The sequence below is a fragment of the Lepisosteus oculatus genome, chromosome 1 (assembly GCF_040954835.1).
Source record: "Lepisosteus oculatus isolate fLepOcu1 chromosome 1, fLepOcu1.hap2, whole genome shotgun sequence".
Classification (NCBI taxonomy): Eukaryota; Metazoa; Chordata; class Actinopteri; order Semionotiformes; family Lepisosteidae; genus Lepisosteus; species Lepisosteus oculatus.
Window position 1 is genome coordinate 28,249,025 of NC_090696.1, and position 17,303 is coordinate 28,266,327.

The 17,303-nt window shown below is 38.3% G+C and overlaps 1 protein-coding gene across 2 annotated transcripts in view; it reads left to right on the plus strand.

Moving 5' to 3' along the window:
• The window catches only part of tbc1d9 (TBC1 domain family, member 9 (with GRAM domain)), a 45,805-nt gene that overhangs the window by 20,273 nt on the left and 8,229 nt on the right, over window positions 1–17,303 (plus strand). The window contains exons 6-17 of one of the 2 annotated variants that reach the window (XM_006629507.3): window positions 254–461; window positions 2,183–2,389; window positions 3,952–4,122; window positions 6,269–6,419; window positions 8,284–8,498; window positions 8,845–8,962; window positions 9,818–10,103; window positions 11,260–11,389; window positions 13,401–13,499; window positions 13,699–13,767; window positions 15,276–15,516; window positions 16,381–16,446. In XM_006629507.3, the coding sequence (XP_006629570.2) occupies window positions 254–461; window positions 2,183–2,389; window positions 3,952–4,122; window positions 6,269–6,419; window positions 8,284–8,498; window positions 8,845–8,962; window positions 9,818–10,103; window positions 11,260–11,389; window positions 13,401–13,499; window positions 13,699–13,767; window positions 15,276–15,516; window positions 16,381–16,446 (1,961 nt within the window). The remainder of the gene's footprint in view (window positions 1–253; window positions 462–2,182; window positions 2,390–3,951; window positions 4,123–6,268; window positions 6,420–8,283; window positions 8,499–8,844; window positions 8,963–9,817; window positions 10,104–11,259; window positions 11,390–13,400; window positions 13,500–13,698; window positions 13,768–15,275; window positions 15,517–16,380; window positions 16,447–17,303) is intronic. The other variant, XM_015344675.2, reaches the window with a different exon arrangement.

Below are 17,303 nucleotides of genomic sequence, written 5' to 3' on the forward strand. Positions count from 1 at the left end.
TGGCTTTTGGGAAAACTGGCCCTGTTGTGACTGTGTGCGTGTTTGTGTCTGTGTGTGACCTGGTATGGAGTAGCGTCCTATCCAGGGTGTATCCTGCCTTCCACCCATTGTAGGACAGGCTCCAGCTCCCCCACAACTCGGTATTGGACAAAGCAGTTAGAAAATGGATGGGTGGATGGATTACCCTTGGGGGTGGATTGTTGCATCAGGATGGAGGACATAAGATTTTAAGTCCTCATGTTGTTTCCTGCAGGGATCTGGATGCAAGAGCCAAGAGCGAGCGCTACAGGGCCTTATTCCGGCTGCCCAAAGATGAGAAACTAGATGGACACACAGACTGCACCCTTTGGACCCCCTTCAACAAAATGCACATTGTGGGCCAGATGTTTGTTTCCACTAATTACATCTGCTTCACCAGTAAAGAAGAGACACTGTGCAGCCTCATTATTCCACTCAGAGAGGTGAGCAGGCTTGGGGCCTTCCATGAGCATGGAACCCAAAGAGTTAAAAGATAAACACTTTTGACTCAGAGCAATATCTTTTTCACAGCAATATTGTTTTATCAGGCCTAAATAGGAACGTGGCACGGTAAGGGTAGAAACCTTTTCATTTGACATTTGTGTAGTTGCCCCATCAAAGTTCATTTAAAAAAAAACTCTTTGAGTAGGCGGTTGCTATACAATCTGCCACCCGAGGCTTTGCAGCAGTAATGACTGGTAATGTCTTTGGTTTATTTTCTGTAATTGCATTTCAGTAGGCTCTGTGAGCACTGTAAAGACATTTTTTAGACCAAAGCTTCATTAAATGTCAGTAGCGTCTCTCCTAGGAATACCACACAAGCTACATGGAGGAAAAGAAAAAAAAAGAACAGAAATTCACGTTACTGGGTACGATCAGAACACAAATGAGCAAAGAAATGTATATTTAACTCCCATATTAAAATATGTTAATGGAACATTTCTAATATATATATATGTAATATATATATGTAAAAAAAATGCAGCATAAACTCCAGTCTTCGTTGTACCAGCACTTATACAACAGTGAGTCAATTCAAGGGGGCTAACAGAATGCTTGCGTAAAAAAAGAAAATGGTGAATTTAAAGCACGGGAAGTTGTGCATTGGTCCAACTTCTACTCAATCATTATGTCCAATTATGGCCAAAGTGTTAGAATATGATATTAAACGATCCTCATGTTCAGCACAGAGACCAGCACCAGAAAGTGTGAGTGAAAATTAAGAGAATATAAGGAGTAAAAAAAGGAAGCATGTCTGTACACAAAGGATTGTTACTGTGTGGAGTAAATGACAAAATCATGGTATTGATGTCAAGTTACTTTGGAGCTACTTTGGAATTTGAAGGGGTTTTGATGGAGTTCTTAACAATATTAATCTACGTAGAAATGTATCCTCTTAGCAATTATGTTCTTTTGATAATATGTTGTTACCTGGATTAATTGTAACCTCAAGTGTCCAGTTAGGAAAATTTGAAGACTGAGAAAGAGCAGCAGCTGATTAAATATGTCCAGGTGGAAGCTGCCTGATGTTTATCTGCTTTAGTGACGGTTGCTGTTGCTAAGGAACACAGTCTTCCATGCATGCTGGCATTAGATAGCTTGTTGGATATATATTCATACTCAGGATTCACTCTCTATGTGTGATGCAGATAATATTCAGATGTATAAAAGTATTCAGTATCATAAAAGTGTGTACACTGTACTTCTGTCATCATATTTTCAAAGTTGATTGTCTTTTCCATTATGGTGTCAATGATAAATTCTTAATATTTGTTTAAAAAATAGCATGGCTTGAATATCACTTTCTCTGTAAGAAATGACTAATAGTTAATAGGTGAGCAGATTGCTTCTAAGTAGTTTCCTTTATTGCACTATTAAGACTATATATAAAGACTTTAATTTAGATGTTTTTTCTCTGATTGTGTCTGGATTCCCTAAAAAACAACAAAATAACCTTGGAAACGAGTAATTAATAAATGCATTGTTTACAAAGCTCTGGTAACTTGGTATCCTTAATTAGAAGCTGAAAGATTTAAATTAAATTAGAGTTTGCATTTTCATCTGCCTTCTCAACTTTTTTGAAGTTTTTAGAATCGGCGTTAGTATGAAAAGCACATTTATTTTTTGTGTTTAATAACATCACGACTCTTTGTCCTCTTACCAGGTGACAATTGTGGAGAAGGCAGACAGCTCAAGTGTCCTGCCAAGTCCTTTGTCCATCAGCACCAAAAATAGGATGACTTTTCTCTTTGCCAACCTCAAAGACAGAGACTTTCTTGTGCAGAGGATTTCTGACTTCCTGCAACAGACCACATCCAAGATCTACTTTGACAGAGAGATCATGGGAAGTTACAACAGTTCGGATGATGAGGTAGTCTCACTTATTGACCACTTCACTTTCTGAGTTCCCCTAGCCCAGAAACATTATTAATGCAATCTTCAATCCAAGTGATCTGCAGTTCCATTCATAACTTTAACCTCATCATAAAAAGGGGACTCAAAGTGCTTCAGCCTTCGTTGAAGTGCCTCACCGTATCTGGGTGAGACACTGCAGATATTATGTGCCAGATACCCCACGACACTACAGTACTCACAGAGAGCTCAGTTGTTGTTTCACCAACTGAATTAATGGGGAACTTCAGCAAACCAGCAATCCAGCTGGTCAACATCTTAGCACATTCATTGGTTTGGAAATTCAGGACCAGAGGGAGCAGTGCCCACCAACTGGTCCACAAACCTCACTTTCAACAACAATCTGGTATTCCTCTGTGTTCTCATATCCCAGTACTGACCAGGCTTACCCTTGCTTAGCTTATGAGATCAGGGTATAATGTGATCATGCTGTTACCCAATTACTGTTGTTTTACAGAAAAGTTGATGAATATTTCCTCTATCGCAGAAGAAATGGAAAAGATGTGCAATTTTAATTTGAATGCTTTCTTAAGGAAGAATCTCTTAACTTAATCTTTGTTAATTCGATAATGCTATTTTAACCTAAAGATGAATTGTTACAGAGATGTCATATTTTCCTTTTTGAAGTCAAGGTTTTTAAGTTGGATACTCTTTCAAGTAGTAGTAGTGCAACGGGCTTATACAGGAACAGGAAGAGAAAATAATATATTTTGTCAAATTTTTTTTGCTCTTCGAGGCTTAGCCTAGGCTGATGTGAAAGCTTGTTTTAATGAGTTAAGGTTTAGAATGACCGTTAAGCCCTAGCATTTCCCCTCATTTCATGCCTCTTGCAGCTTTAGTACTTTAGTCCACAAAGCAGCAAGCAGGCACAATGTCAGTCCTGTTGTATCAGCGAACAGGCCCAGTGACATTCCTGTTGATTCAGTGAGCAGGCCCGGTCACAGTCCTATTGTATCAGTGAGCAGGCCCAGTGACAGCCCTGTTGTATTGGCGAGCAGGCCCAGAGACAGCCCTGTTGTTTCAGGAAGCAGACCCAATGACAGTCCTGTTGTATCGGTGAGCAGGCCCAGTGACAGCCTTGTTGTATCACTAAGTAGGCCCAATGACACCCCTGTTGTATCGGTGAGCAGGTCCAGTGACAGTCCTGTTGTATCAGTGAGCAGGCCCAGTGACAGCCCTGTTGTATCAGTGAGTAGGCCCAGTGACAGTCCTGTTGTATCACTAAGTAGGCCCAATGACAGTCATGTTGTATCAGCGAGCAGGCCAAGTGACAGCCCTGTTGTATCAGTGAGTAGGCCCAGTCACAGCCCTGTTGTATCAGCGAGTAGGCCCAGTGACAGCCCTGTTGTATCACTAAGTAGGCCCAATGACAGTCATGTTGTATCAGCGAGCAGGCCCAGTGACAGCCCTGTTGTATCAGTGAGCAGGCCCAGTGACAGCCCTGTTGTATCAGCGAGCAGGCCCAGTGACAGCCCTGTTGTATCAGCGAGTAGGCCCAGTCACAGCCCTGTTGTGTTCCAGGTGTACTCAAGGCAGAGCAGTCTGCTGTCCTGCAGCCCTCAGAGGAGTCTGGGTTCGGAGATAGAGGGAGAGCGCCAGTTCAATCTCAATGATAACAGTGTCCCAACTGCTACCCAGGCCCTTATGACAATGTACCGCCGAAGATCACCAGAAGAATTTAACCCCAAACTGGTAATCTTAATAAGCAAATTCTATCTTTAACAGTTTATTTAGAAAAACAGATTAATTATACAGTGTATTGTTTTCAACATTGTTTTTACAAACAAGTATATTGTAAATATTATTTCATTTAATTTTTGTTTGTCCCTTTTAAAATTGAATAAATATTCTCCATTATTTTTGGTTTTTTATATTTATATTTATTTAGTAGAATTTTGTTTTTCCATTCCAATATCTCATTCATCAAAATCGTTTCTGTTGTCATAAAATGGTAAAAGTGTAAAAATCACTGGAAGATTGTTTCTGTTTGTTCTCTGCAATATTGGGAATATTTCCATTATTGCCTCATTGTGACACTTCATAAACTGAAGATAACATTTAATGATGTTGCTGATGTGTTTTACAACATCAATTCTCATTGAAACTTAACTTTTATGTTTAGGAAATAATACTGCTCCAAGGTCTGTTTTGGTGGAAATTTGTAATCTATAACATACAGTAGATACAGTATGGGTAATCAAACCTTTATGTGAAAATTTTCCCTCTTTAGTGCTTTTCAGTTTTCAATACATTGACCACTAAAATGCTTCAGAAATGCAAATACTCAGTTTACAGAATGTGTTTGTGAATCAGCCAAGCTGTTTTTCCAGAATGAAGGTGTGAACTTTCAGAAAACATATCGCAATTTCTAATTTAAATATGTTAGAACAAATGTTAGAACAAATTAAATGGCGTATAAACAGAAGGGAGAATTTCCTTGCTTTTGGACATTGATTTGAATGTAAAATTAATGTTATAACATAAGGTTATATTTTAATGTATATTTAAATATTGTCATGGGGGAATGAAATGTTTCACAACAATCAAAGTGAAACATCCTGAAATCTATTTTTTCTTTTAAATGGTTCTGTTTTAGAATCTATAAATGTACAGTAGCTTCTAAAAGTAAGAAAACAGCATCATTTTCTTATCTGTTGCTTCACATTGAAGCACACAAAACTGGTCATTGTTTTAGCTGCTCCAGCTGATCCTGCCCCACATTACTGGCACATCACTGCAGACTCAACTGACAGTTGTTCCAGATTTTTCTGTCCATAGAGATTGCTGAGAACATTTGTCATTTTAAATGATAGCTGAGTGGGCAAGTGCTGTAACTTTAATTAAAGAAGTGCAGGTTCCCACCTGACTGTTCAACAGCTCATTGTTGTTGGTCTCCTCTTTCTCGTAACATTACTCATGGTCATACAGTATGTTGTCTTAGCAATCTCCTGCCATATACAGTACCACTTCAATAGGCCTTCTGACCAAAGGCCAAGCTGTGCTTTATATATTACCTGTAAAAAGTAGCAAAATATATTTTTTGGAATGAGATCATAACACACTGGAAGCATTTTTCATTATCAGCCAACATACAGTATAACTCTACATTATAGTATTATGCTGTATGAACATAATTCTATGTTCTATGAATATAGTATATACATGTTTTGATGGCAATAAAAGTCAGAAGACCATTTGATGTATTACTGGTGAAATTCCTGAAGAAATGACAAATATCCCTTGTTACCATTTTGAAATAAAGCTACTTGCTAACCTCTAATTACATCTAATGTCTTACAATAAATAGTGAATACATATAAATGTCTGATATTAAATTTAATCAGCATGTGGAAATTGAAATTAATTTACTTCAAATTTTAACAACAGTCTTTTGGCATTTCTTCAAATCAAAATTGCATGTTATTATTGATACACAGACAACACAGGATGTGTTCTTTATCTGAGAGTTAAACATGCCTAGCTGTAAAAGCTGTTCGGGTGGTTGAACTCATTAGAATAAATTGCATATCTTCTAGTGCTGCCACTGTTCACAGTGTGGTTCCCTTGTAATTGTGGTTTAACAACTAAGATCAATTCTAGTAAGTCCTTTCTCCAGAAGAATTGTGCTCTAAGTATTGACCATGTGGTAGCAGTGTAAGTATACATCTTAGTAAGAAATATTCAGACATTTTAATGAAATCAAATTCTAATTCCCAATATTACATGAAAGTACTGAAGTTTCGTTTTCCTTTCTGGCATAAAAGTGTGTTTCCAGTAGGGATCCACAGATTAGGATGCAGAATTGCACTCATCAGTCTTTCTGAATCTCCTGTCACAGGCGAAAGAGTTCCTGAAGGAGCAGGCCTGGAAGAATCACTTTACAGAGTATGGTCAAGGAGTGTGCATGTATCGCACGGAGAAGACCAAGGACCTGGTCCTGAAAGGCATACCGGAGAACATGAGGGGCGAGCTCTGGCTGCTGTTCTCTGGTGAGTGGGACCGAGGTGGGGTTTCTCTGGTACAGGTAAAGAACATTCTGGGGTATAATATCCTGATTGGGGTTGTAGAAACCAAGAAATTCGAGCCTGAAGTGTTCGTTCGTCCAGCCAAGCTTTATTGTATGCATACAAGGAACCACAATAAGCACGATGTAACCAAAGGAAGTAGAAACCTTCCTTTGTCATCAGGAGTTTAATGTAAACATTTACCATTTGGGTGAACATTCACCATTTGGGGGTAAGTACAGGGGGAGAAAGCCTCTGTGATCAAGCAGGCGTGATGGTTACAGAGCCTCTGTGATCAAGCAGGCGTGATGGTTACAGAGCCTCTGTGATCAAGCAGGCGTGATGGTTACAGTTCAGCATGTAAAAGCCGTTAGCAGGCTCCATCAGGGTCACATTTTGGGGAACACAGAAAACTTGTGTGTGCACAAGTCTGTTGAAGTTTGCTAAAGAGAAGTTGAGTGATTTCAGTTTGCTCCTAGTGCATAGTATTTCATGGAAATATGTGGCAACTTTCAAAACCAAAGACAAGATCTGAAAAACCAAATTCAATTAAATTCACACACCATCCCAAAAGCTCCACATATTACAAGCCCAGCCTTTTCCTTTCAAGTGGAGATGTGGGAGCATTTACAGTAATTGTAGCTTTGCATGGAGCTATTTTCCTTGTGTTATGTGGCTCATGGTAAACTTTCAGAGCACAGAGGCTATTAAGGAAAAATAATAAGCACTGAATAGTCAGTTATGCAGTGTTGAACATTCTTAAACACAATAAAGTGGCATACTTTCCAAACGAAAGAGTTATATCATTAGTAGTGTGCTTTTTGTACCACAAATTGTAGTCATGATTTTAGGATGTTTTGGGCAGCAGTCCTTTTGCTGGTTAGAAAAAAATGTAGCCGTAGTATACTTGTTGTTTAAAACTCAACAAAAACATTAAAAGTATATCAATTTTCCTTTTGTTATACAGAGGGTTATTCTGTGTATGTGGAGTCCCTTTTAAGTAATATAGGTTGCAGCAAAAATTCTGCCGTGCACCACTTGCACATAATAACCTTCAGAAATACTTTGGGGTATTTTTAGATCAGCCTGTAATACTAGCTGACCTTGAGTATATGGCTTGAAACTGTAGGGGGGAGAAAAAACTATTTTTCTCTGATTGCAGATTTGTACTGTTTGCTGTGCTATTAAGTTAGAAGCATCAATAAAGCAGATTCAAAGATACATCCCTTATGTCTCATAGAACAATAGGCAACCAGACAAGCTGTTTTTCTCTCCTCTCATTTGGTAATCTTTATTATATTCTTTCTAATTGCCTCCTCTCATTTGTAAATCTTATGTGTTCAAAAAAGAATAGAAGCATAAAGACTTCCGATATTTACCTTCTTATTATCTTCTGTGTGTCAGATAGTACTGTCTGCTTAAGTGATAGTTGTATTTTTTTAAGTTGTCTGGATGCATAGTCTTATTATTAACCAGCTGTGCACAAATGACTCAAGTGACTTCTGTTTTTGGAAAATAGCACAGTGAAAGGAAATAAAGCACTCTGTCCTGTGAGGCGCATCAAGGAAGAACAGCATGATTTCTCTAGCATGGAAGGAGCTGTCTTAATTCTACTTTAAGTAATTAATGGTTGTAGCTGTATGCAATGAAACAGCACAGTGGGGGAGAACGTCTAGGGAACAAAAAACTTGTATATGCACACCTCTTATAACGGGTGCATGTTTTTTATGTTTAATTTTTTCTGTTTCAGTATTCTTTTAGTTTTAGTTTTTTACTCGTCTCCTAAAATAAACGTAGTGCCAAAAAAACATCTCTGTGAAGTAGGTTGTGGTGGCGCCTCTCTCTGCAGGAGCTATCAATGAGATGGCTACTCACCCTGGTTATTATGAAGATCTGGTGGAGAAGTCAATGGGTAAATACAACCTGGCTACGGAGGAGATAGAGAGGGACCTCCACCGCTCCCTGCCTGAGCACCCTGCCTTCCAGAATGAGATGGGGATTGCAGCCCTGAGACGGGTGCTGACGGCTTATGCTTTCAGGAATCCCAACATTGGGTACTGCCAGGTAGATTGATATATCCCTTCCACGTTATTATTTAAATCATACAGTATGAGGCTAGACTATCACGCAAGCATAACTGATGCATTTGGGAGTGTTTCATAACAGACTAATTTCATTTTAATGTGAAATTAAAAGTGGGTGTTCTTTTTCACTGCTTAAAAAAGTTTATTGTTATGCTTTTTGCAACAGTATAACAGCAATATGCTGCCCAGCTGTTGCCCTGCTGATATTCCTTGGATTTTGCAGTGGCTATGTTGATTTAAATGCTGGTGCGCCTTGTTGTGGTCTCTGCTTCCTGCATAGTGATGGTCTGCCATGTTCTCACTGCTGTGTGCTGTGCTTCTTGCAGGCCATGAATATTGTCACCTCAGTTCTGCTACTCTACGCCAAGGAAGAGGAAGCCTTCTGGCTCCTGGTAGCTCTTTGTGAGAGAATGCTGCCAGACTACTACAACACAAGGGTTGTCGGTAAGTACTGTTTCCTCGATTTGATGCAATCAAAGCTTCTAAAGCCCCCTGGTGTACAGAAGTTTCAGGTCTGTGGTATTTTATGAGGGCAGTTCAGTGAGGTATAAAGCCTGCTTATTTTTTTAAGTTTACACAGCTGACAGAGTATTTTAATGTGTGAGCAAATGACACAGAAATTTTGCCTCGTCATATATTAGATAAGCCTCATATGTTAACGAAGACTCACACTGAATAGTACATTACAATAGCTTCCAAAGCATAAACTGGTCATTTATATGAGGCTTGAAAATTGTGTTAACCCATAAAATGGATGATCTGAGTGTTATCAGTTCTCAACCTCAGCACTTGTAGGTCTGTATTTCCACTTCAGGCTGACCTTGGTTTCTGCCTTTATGAAATCATTCTGATAGTATACATACTCATTTTTTACTTGGTAGCACAAAGAAAAGGTCCCTGCTCTAGACACTAGCGTTGTATCTCAAGTAAGTTTTTACCTGAGTTTCTCCAGTCCATCCTGCTGTGTAAGTGGCGGCCAGCAATGCTGAGAGAGAATACTCTGAGATGGACTGCCGCCCCGTCCGAGGGGGAATCTCATACCCTCTCATCCGCTTAATGCCACGGGAACCACGATAAGCTCTGGTCAGCTGAGCTGATGTGGCTTGGATCAGGATGGGAACTCTCTACATACTTAAATACTTATTTATTTCCAAAATGGGAGTGCCAGAAGACTGTACCTGTTTCCACAGCTGCAGATGAAGTATTCTGATGTATAACTCCAGATTGGATCAGGATGTCCAGTGTGGATTTCTCCGCCCTGGCTGTGTCGCTCATTGTGCATGTCCTTGTGCTCCCCAGGGGCGCTTGTTGACCAGGGGGTATTTGAAGAGCTAGCCCGGGAGTACGTGCCTCAGCTCTATGACTGCATGCAGGACCTAGGAGTGATTTCCACCATCTCGCTCTCCTGGTTTCTGACGCTCTTTCTCAGCGTCATGCCCTTTGAGAGTGCCGTAGTGGTGGTGGACTGCTTCTTCTACGAGGGCATCAAAGTGATCTTCCAGTTGGCTCTGGCTGTGCTGGATGCCAACATCGACAAACTGCTGAACTGCAAAGATGATGGAGAAGCCATGACTGTTCTGGGCAGGTGAGAGACAATTATAGTACAGTAAAATCGAAAACTGGGTTTTTCTTCCTGTTTTATTCTGTGCTGCAAAATGTGCAGATATAAGCACTTTTACTTCCTTTTACTTTACTACTTTTGGAGCTTCTTAGCCCATTTTTTTCTCGTTCTTCATTATTATGTATAACCCTTATATACTATACAGTATATACTGTATATAAATCATATACTGAACACCACAAGAAACAATGCTCCAATTATGTATGTATGTTTTTTAAAAATAATACAGTATGCTGATTCTGGATATTGATTAGGTGTTTGGGCATTATCAGTCCTTGATGTTGATCATGGCCATTGTGATGTTCTGAGCTGGAGTGTCAAGCCACCACAGAACTCCACTTGTAGTTAATTGATGATGACCTGAATGCATGGCAATACATTCATCAAGTCCCGAGACCTCACTGTGACATCAGCATTTCAGCAGGATAATGCACATCCTTAACAAGGGCTTTTTAATAGGAATGTGATCTTTATGCCATGTGTGGGCTCCATTGAACATTTGTGGAATGACCTGGGATGACGTGTGACAACTTTGGGCTGAAAGACCAGTGAACAATCATATGCTTGTCTCGGCTCTTTGAAAGTAACGAGACTGAATCCCACTACACAAGTTTCTGCAACCTGATGTTATATAGCTATGTTGCAGATATATAGTACCGCTCATTTTCTAGTACAGCTCCAGCCATGGCCACACACTGTGACCCTGTAACACATACATTAAATAGGTTGCTGATCAACACTGTTGATAATGAATATTAATTGGCATAATGCAATTCTATTCAATAAAGTGTTGACGCAGCAGCTACAAAAAGGTATAATCTTAAAATGATAACTGTGTGCACTTTTTACTGTCGTTAGTGATACAGTAGGTGTCTTCTGATGCTCAGTGTATTGTTATCATCCTGTATTCAGAGGCTATCTAGTTTTGCCAAAATTGTGTGTCCATCTTATTTAGTTTGCGGTAAAACCGAATGGAGTTAGTTTGCAGTTTCCAATAGGCAGTGTGGCAATCTGAATGTGGCTGTGTGAATATCCACTGTTCAGTGACAAGGGAATTATCCTCCTATATACTGTGCCATTCGAAGAGCCAGTGGCTAGACCTTTATATCCTGTGTTGCAGGTACCTGGACAGTGTGAGTAACAAGGACAGCACCCTCCCCCCAATCCCCCATTTGCACTCTCTCCTCACTGACGATGGGGAGCCCCACCCTGAGGTGGACATTTTCAAGCTGGTCAGGAGCTCGTATGAGGTGAGGGCCATCAGCACTGGTATTTCATCCACCTCGTAATTAGACTGAGTGGTCTGAAGGTGTATCTTATTTAGTGTACTTACAGTACATAGTAATAACATTTAGTGTACTTACATTTAGTATCTTACATAGTGTCAACTGAAGATCATCTGATGGTGAGTCTGACTCCTGTTTTTCTTGAATGCTTCATAGAATTTGTTGTTTCTAGCTAAGAACCCAAAGCTTTGCAAGGCAAAAGTAGCTTTTGTGCAGATGCTGATATATGTTGAAAGGTTTCTGTCATGTGTTTTGTTTCTGTTTGTTTTCTGTTTCAATATCTTCCTGTTCCTCTACATTACTGTATATCTGAGCAAACAGTACACACTTACAATTTAAATATAAAGGCACTTTTTTATCATTTGTAAAGCTTATAAAAAAGTGTTACATGAACATAATGTTATGAATCTTTTTTTGCATTATTAGAGGGGAAGGAACCTGACAGTTGAGTCATTAGTATATATTTAGTACAATGCTGGAAGAGATACATGCTCATTTGCATTTTCGCTTTTTACTTAGTTTTCATTTTGCTTAATTAGTTTTAACCTGGCAAAAACTTCCCTATTTAAACACAGTTGTGTGAAAACAATAAAACTGAAGGTGTTACATATATACTGCAATATATACTGCAGTGTTCTGTGAACGGACACATCTTTTGTCTAATGAAGAGTTCAGCCTGGTATAGTGTTTCTCATTCTTTCCAGTGTTCCTAAAGCAGTTTTGTTTATCTTCTTTCATAAAATAGGAAGCTGAGCTGTCATCTCTACTTGAATTAGATGGCTAATCACCATTTTTCAAGTGTTCTGTAATTTAGTTCAGTACTTTATGATCTGCCATCATAAAATGCATTTTATTGCATTAATTACAGTAATTATCTGAAGGACTAGTTAAATAATGTTTTTTACAACTTTCTTTACATTTCCATTCATCCATCTGTTTTCTGTGTACATTTCCTGGGAAAGGTCATGGCTTATACATATTTGGTATGTTAGAAATATGAAGATATGTTGGTAATGTAGGTGGTATTTTACTGTAATCAAATTTCTGTTTTGCAAAGCTAAGATTCATTTTTTGCAATTTCCGTTATGTTACTAAAATAAAGAGGCACAAAGAGGAACTTCAACCTTGCTTTGCCCCTTTTGTAAATACCTACCCATTGCTTGAAAAGTACATACTGTACATAGCACACTACACATCATGCGATACTTTTCTCTTCCCGTTGATATACTGTACAGTTCATGTCAGCTGAAAATTTTCTTTCGCTTACTGAAATCTATCTTAACTTTGATATCTGTGTTTTTATTATGCAGTTTTAGTGCATCTGTGCCCCTAGAAACCCTATAATTAAATATAAAAAGAGTCATGACCAGAGTAGTGTGAATGTCAGAAATAAGGCATCTAACACTGCACAGCTGTTTTATACAATCAGACATAAAGCAAGTGTTTTCCTGTTTGTGAATAGAAGCACTGTTAAATATCCAGATTAATAGATGCTGATGGCTCATTCTCACAGAGATTTTTTAAGACCACATGATTTTATCACTTGTTGTGAGTCACTAAATTATGTGATGTGCTTGTCTCCAAAGCATGGCTGTGTGAAAATGCATAACATTAAAAAAATATTAATAGATATTGTTCATCAGCAGAAACAGTCTGTGTATCGACAAAATTGAAATATTAAATGCACTGCACATATCCTTTTAATTATCTAATTTTGTCCTCAGGTCTTGCTGTTCGTTAAACGATACAATAGGGTTGCAGCCTCAGGTTATACTGTGCATCCCCTGCATTTAATGGACACTCTAGCAAGTGGTGCCTGCTGTAAAGAAGGATTAACTGATTAAAGACACAGAATGTGAAAAATTTTCTTAAAGCTCTCATGATGTCAGTAAAGGTGCTTTTGTAAACTGAAGTTGAATTTCTGTTTTCCTGTGCTATATTTTTATTAGTTTATCTTGACCACTGTCTTTTGCAGAAATTTGGGACCATCAGAGCAGATGTGATTGAACAGATGCGTTTCAAACAGAGGCTGAGAGTGATCCAGACCATTGAAGACACTACAAAACGCAATGTGGTAAAATCCAGTTTTTATTGTGAAGTCTTGTAGGAATTTAGAAAAACTATGCATGTTTAAATACAGTAGCTTGTATAGGAGAATCTCGGGACCCTTTTCCTCTTATAGTTTATTTTAGTTTTATTCATGGCTTTGTGTGAAGCTTTAATTAATATCAGAGTCATAATGCATTTTGGTATTAATGGAGTTTTTTTTACAGGTCCGAACTATTGTGACTGAAACGGCGTTCAGCATTGATGAGCTTGAAGAGCTCTATGTTTTGTTTAAGGTAAAACCTGAGAATTGCCCACACTTTTTACACTACCCACTCAAGAATCCTTAGTGTTTGGTGGCGAACACTAACACAAGTTCTGCACTGTTGTGCCAAAATATGAATGTTTGCTGTCGACTGCAGTGTTGAGTTGTAGTCTAGTTGTCAGTAAGCTAAATAAATAATGTGCAGCTGTATAGTCCCCATTATTTTAACAAAGGAAAACAAAACTGCGTCAAGAGTAAACTAGCTTTTTAAAAAAATATATTGCAGTGACACCCCCCAGTAAAACCACGTGTTTAGGAATGTTAATGGAGAAGTCAGGCATAAAATGCTTTGGCTTAACATGCTTGTCTGAGGGTCAGCTCACTAGCTGTAGGATGAGGAAGTCAACAGCCCCGCACAGAGAGAGAAGAAGAGCAGCACCAGGCTGCTGTAAAGGAGGAACTGTAGAGGAGGATAGAAGCAGGATGAAGAATGTCAGCAAGAAAGAGACTGGCTAGGGTACTTATGATTATGATTTAGTGATTTAGTGTAGTGGAAGTGAAGAAGAACTGATGTCTTAACTCGCAAACTATAGTTGAAATCTCCATTGATTTCAGTTGTGCTTTCTAAGGCATTTGTGAGTGTACATATGCTGTATAACAATTCTCTTAAATCAATTGAGAGAATGAGATTAGCTTTAAGTGCTTTAAAAGAGCAACACACTATGCACTGAGTGGATGTGTTCCAGATGGTGTTTGATGTCAAGTGAGCTATTCCTGAAATGATGCCCCTGCGTAGCATGAGATTTTCAAAAATACACTCTCAGCTTTCTCATAGATGAAAGTCAGAAGCTTTGGAAAAAATGCAAGTGAAAAAAGTGTTAATTCTGATGCTGAGAAGATATGGGGAATATTGCTTGGGTGTGTTGCTTTGCTTTTGTAGTAGAGATCATGGTGATACATTGTGGACAAGAAAGTGTCTGGCTGATTATGTACTACTGTATATTTACATTTTTCTACACTTACTATTTTGTTGAGGGGTTGTTGAAGATATCCTGCATTGCAAACATTCTAGAGGGCTGCACATTTACCTTAAAGCTAGTTTAGAGTGACCTCAGATCACCTTTATGTGTGTGTGATACAGGGCTGACGTGCATTTTTGTTTCTTTATGTATACTGACAGTCATCAGCAAATTGAATGTTTCACCCACATTAAAAATTGTTTAAACATGTTATATAGACCTTTATGTATTGTGTTAATGAAGGTGCTAAAAAAGATTTTATTGATTTATATTTTATTGTCTGGAATAATCATAGAGCAGTGATTGTTTTAATTTCAGATTAAATTAGTCAATATCCAAAGTTTTAAGGGTAAGAATATTGAGTATCGTTATTCACTCCTGCACAATCATGTACACTGTTACTATAGAAACTAGTTGTCTTTGTACACCCTCATGCTCCCTGCTGATTAAGACTGCTATGGTTACAGTCTAGTTCTTCTAAAGACAACATTATATTGGTATTGTTATTTGCCTGCTGCAGGCAGAACATCTGACAAGCTGCTATTGGGGTGGAAACAGCAATCCCACTGACAGGCATGACCCCAGCCTGCCCTACCTGGAGCAGTATCGTATTGACTTTGAGCAGTTCAAGGGCCTCTTTGGGCTTCTCTTTCCGTGGGCCTGCGGGGCTCATTCTGATTCACTGGCCATGCGCTTCTTCAGGCTGCTGGACCAGAACGGGGACTCCTTCATCAACTTCAGAGAATTCGTCACTGGCTTGAGTAGGTCCAACTCCCTCTGCCTTTGAGCGGCTAGTGTAACAAATATGCAAATATTTTAACAAGACAGGGTGTATTTAAGATAGCCTTAGTTTTGTTAGTTTTGTTAGTGGTGTGTTCCCAGTAACATGGATAGAGTCTGGAATGCTATTGAATTCAGGGTTAATGAACTTTGAACCTTGCTCATAAAGTACCTATGTTCATCAGTGGTTGCCAGGCAACCCCTGAACCAGGTGACCAGGAAAAAAAAGACAGGCTACCTGATGTTATATGCACTCTTCCCACTGTCTTGCACATTTTAAATCAGAATTGATTTAGAACATTGTCTTAGCTACATTAATTTTATAATTATAGGTATCCTTATAATTGCTATCTTGATTTTTAAATGCAGCAGTAAGTTGTTTGAGTACACATTAGTGCACCTTGCAATTTTGTACACTTAATCTGTAAAGAGGTATTTTTTTTCTGGATTTCGCAATGTCCACAGAAACTGATTTGTTAAGTGCTTTTTTTTCTTTGTTTAATGTCGCTTTCTATTGTTGTGTTTTATAAAGTACAAAGTACTGTATATAGGTCATTGTGGTTTGCACTGTATCTGCCTACACCACCTAGGCCATTAAAAGAAAGACATTTTCATTTAGAGGTCACATATGCTGTCTCCTGCTTTTCTCCTGCTTAGTGGTGTAAAGAGATCTAGATATATGTGTGGTACAGTATGAGCCTGTGGATAAATCCACAAGATTTTTGTTTTTGTTTACTGATTTGACAGAATATGTAGACTGTAGACAAAGATGTAGACTGTAATAAAAATGTAATGGATTTATACTTACCCAGATATTTGTATTTACCTAGATATTTTTGTTGTAGGTGTGCTTTGTCATGGGGATTTGACAGAAAAACTGAAGCTGCTTTATAAAATGCATGTGTTGCCTGGTAAGTAAATGTTCATGAATTATTTGATCTTCCTATACAGGATTAGGACTGTAACATTATTTTCTGTGTTTTACTTGTCTCTTTTCAAGTTAAATTATGTAACTGTCTTGAGATAATGGGAGGATGTGGAGAAAAAACATAATTTCCCTTTCATGATACACCTTCGTGTTAGCAGAACTAATGCAAATTAGAGAAACAAGTGAAATCACTTTAAAGTGTGATTTCCATTTGCTTTTTAGACATTTTTCTAAACTTAAATTTAAATAGAAAGAAAATTGATATATTCAGTAGAGTATGATGCTGTACTATTATGGTTTATGATTTATTGTGTTCTTTTAATGGACAATAAACTTTAATAAAGTTTGTATGTGTATTTATGTGCTAACATAAGCTAGTTCTTGTGTACATTATATGACTTTTAAATTTTAAATGCTATCTTGGGCTTAGTTTTGGATTAGTTTTAAAATAAAGCTGTCGTTTTGTTTTCTTGATGACAATATCCTAATGACTGCCGGAGAAGAGTGGTTGTGTCAGTCTTGAATATTCCCCCAGCAGAAACATATTTGATTTGTTATTGTTACAAGACACAGGGCAGAAAATAATCGAGCATTACACAAAGTGAGTTCTTTTACTCTCCTGCACAGCTCTGATGACAGAGTAACAATTAGGTCCAAACATACAAGGATATGCAAATATGTATTCAAATTTACAAAACTATGCTACAGTACCATTGATTACACTATAGACAATCTGTTAGACTGAAGTAATGTTCCAGGGTTTATATTTTAGATCCGTGTTCCCAATCTAGGGATTCACAGGACCCACACAACTGCTGGTTTTTGTTCTAGTCAAACCCT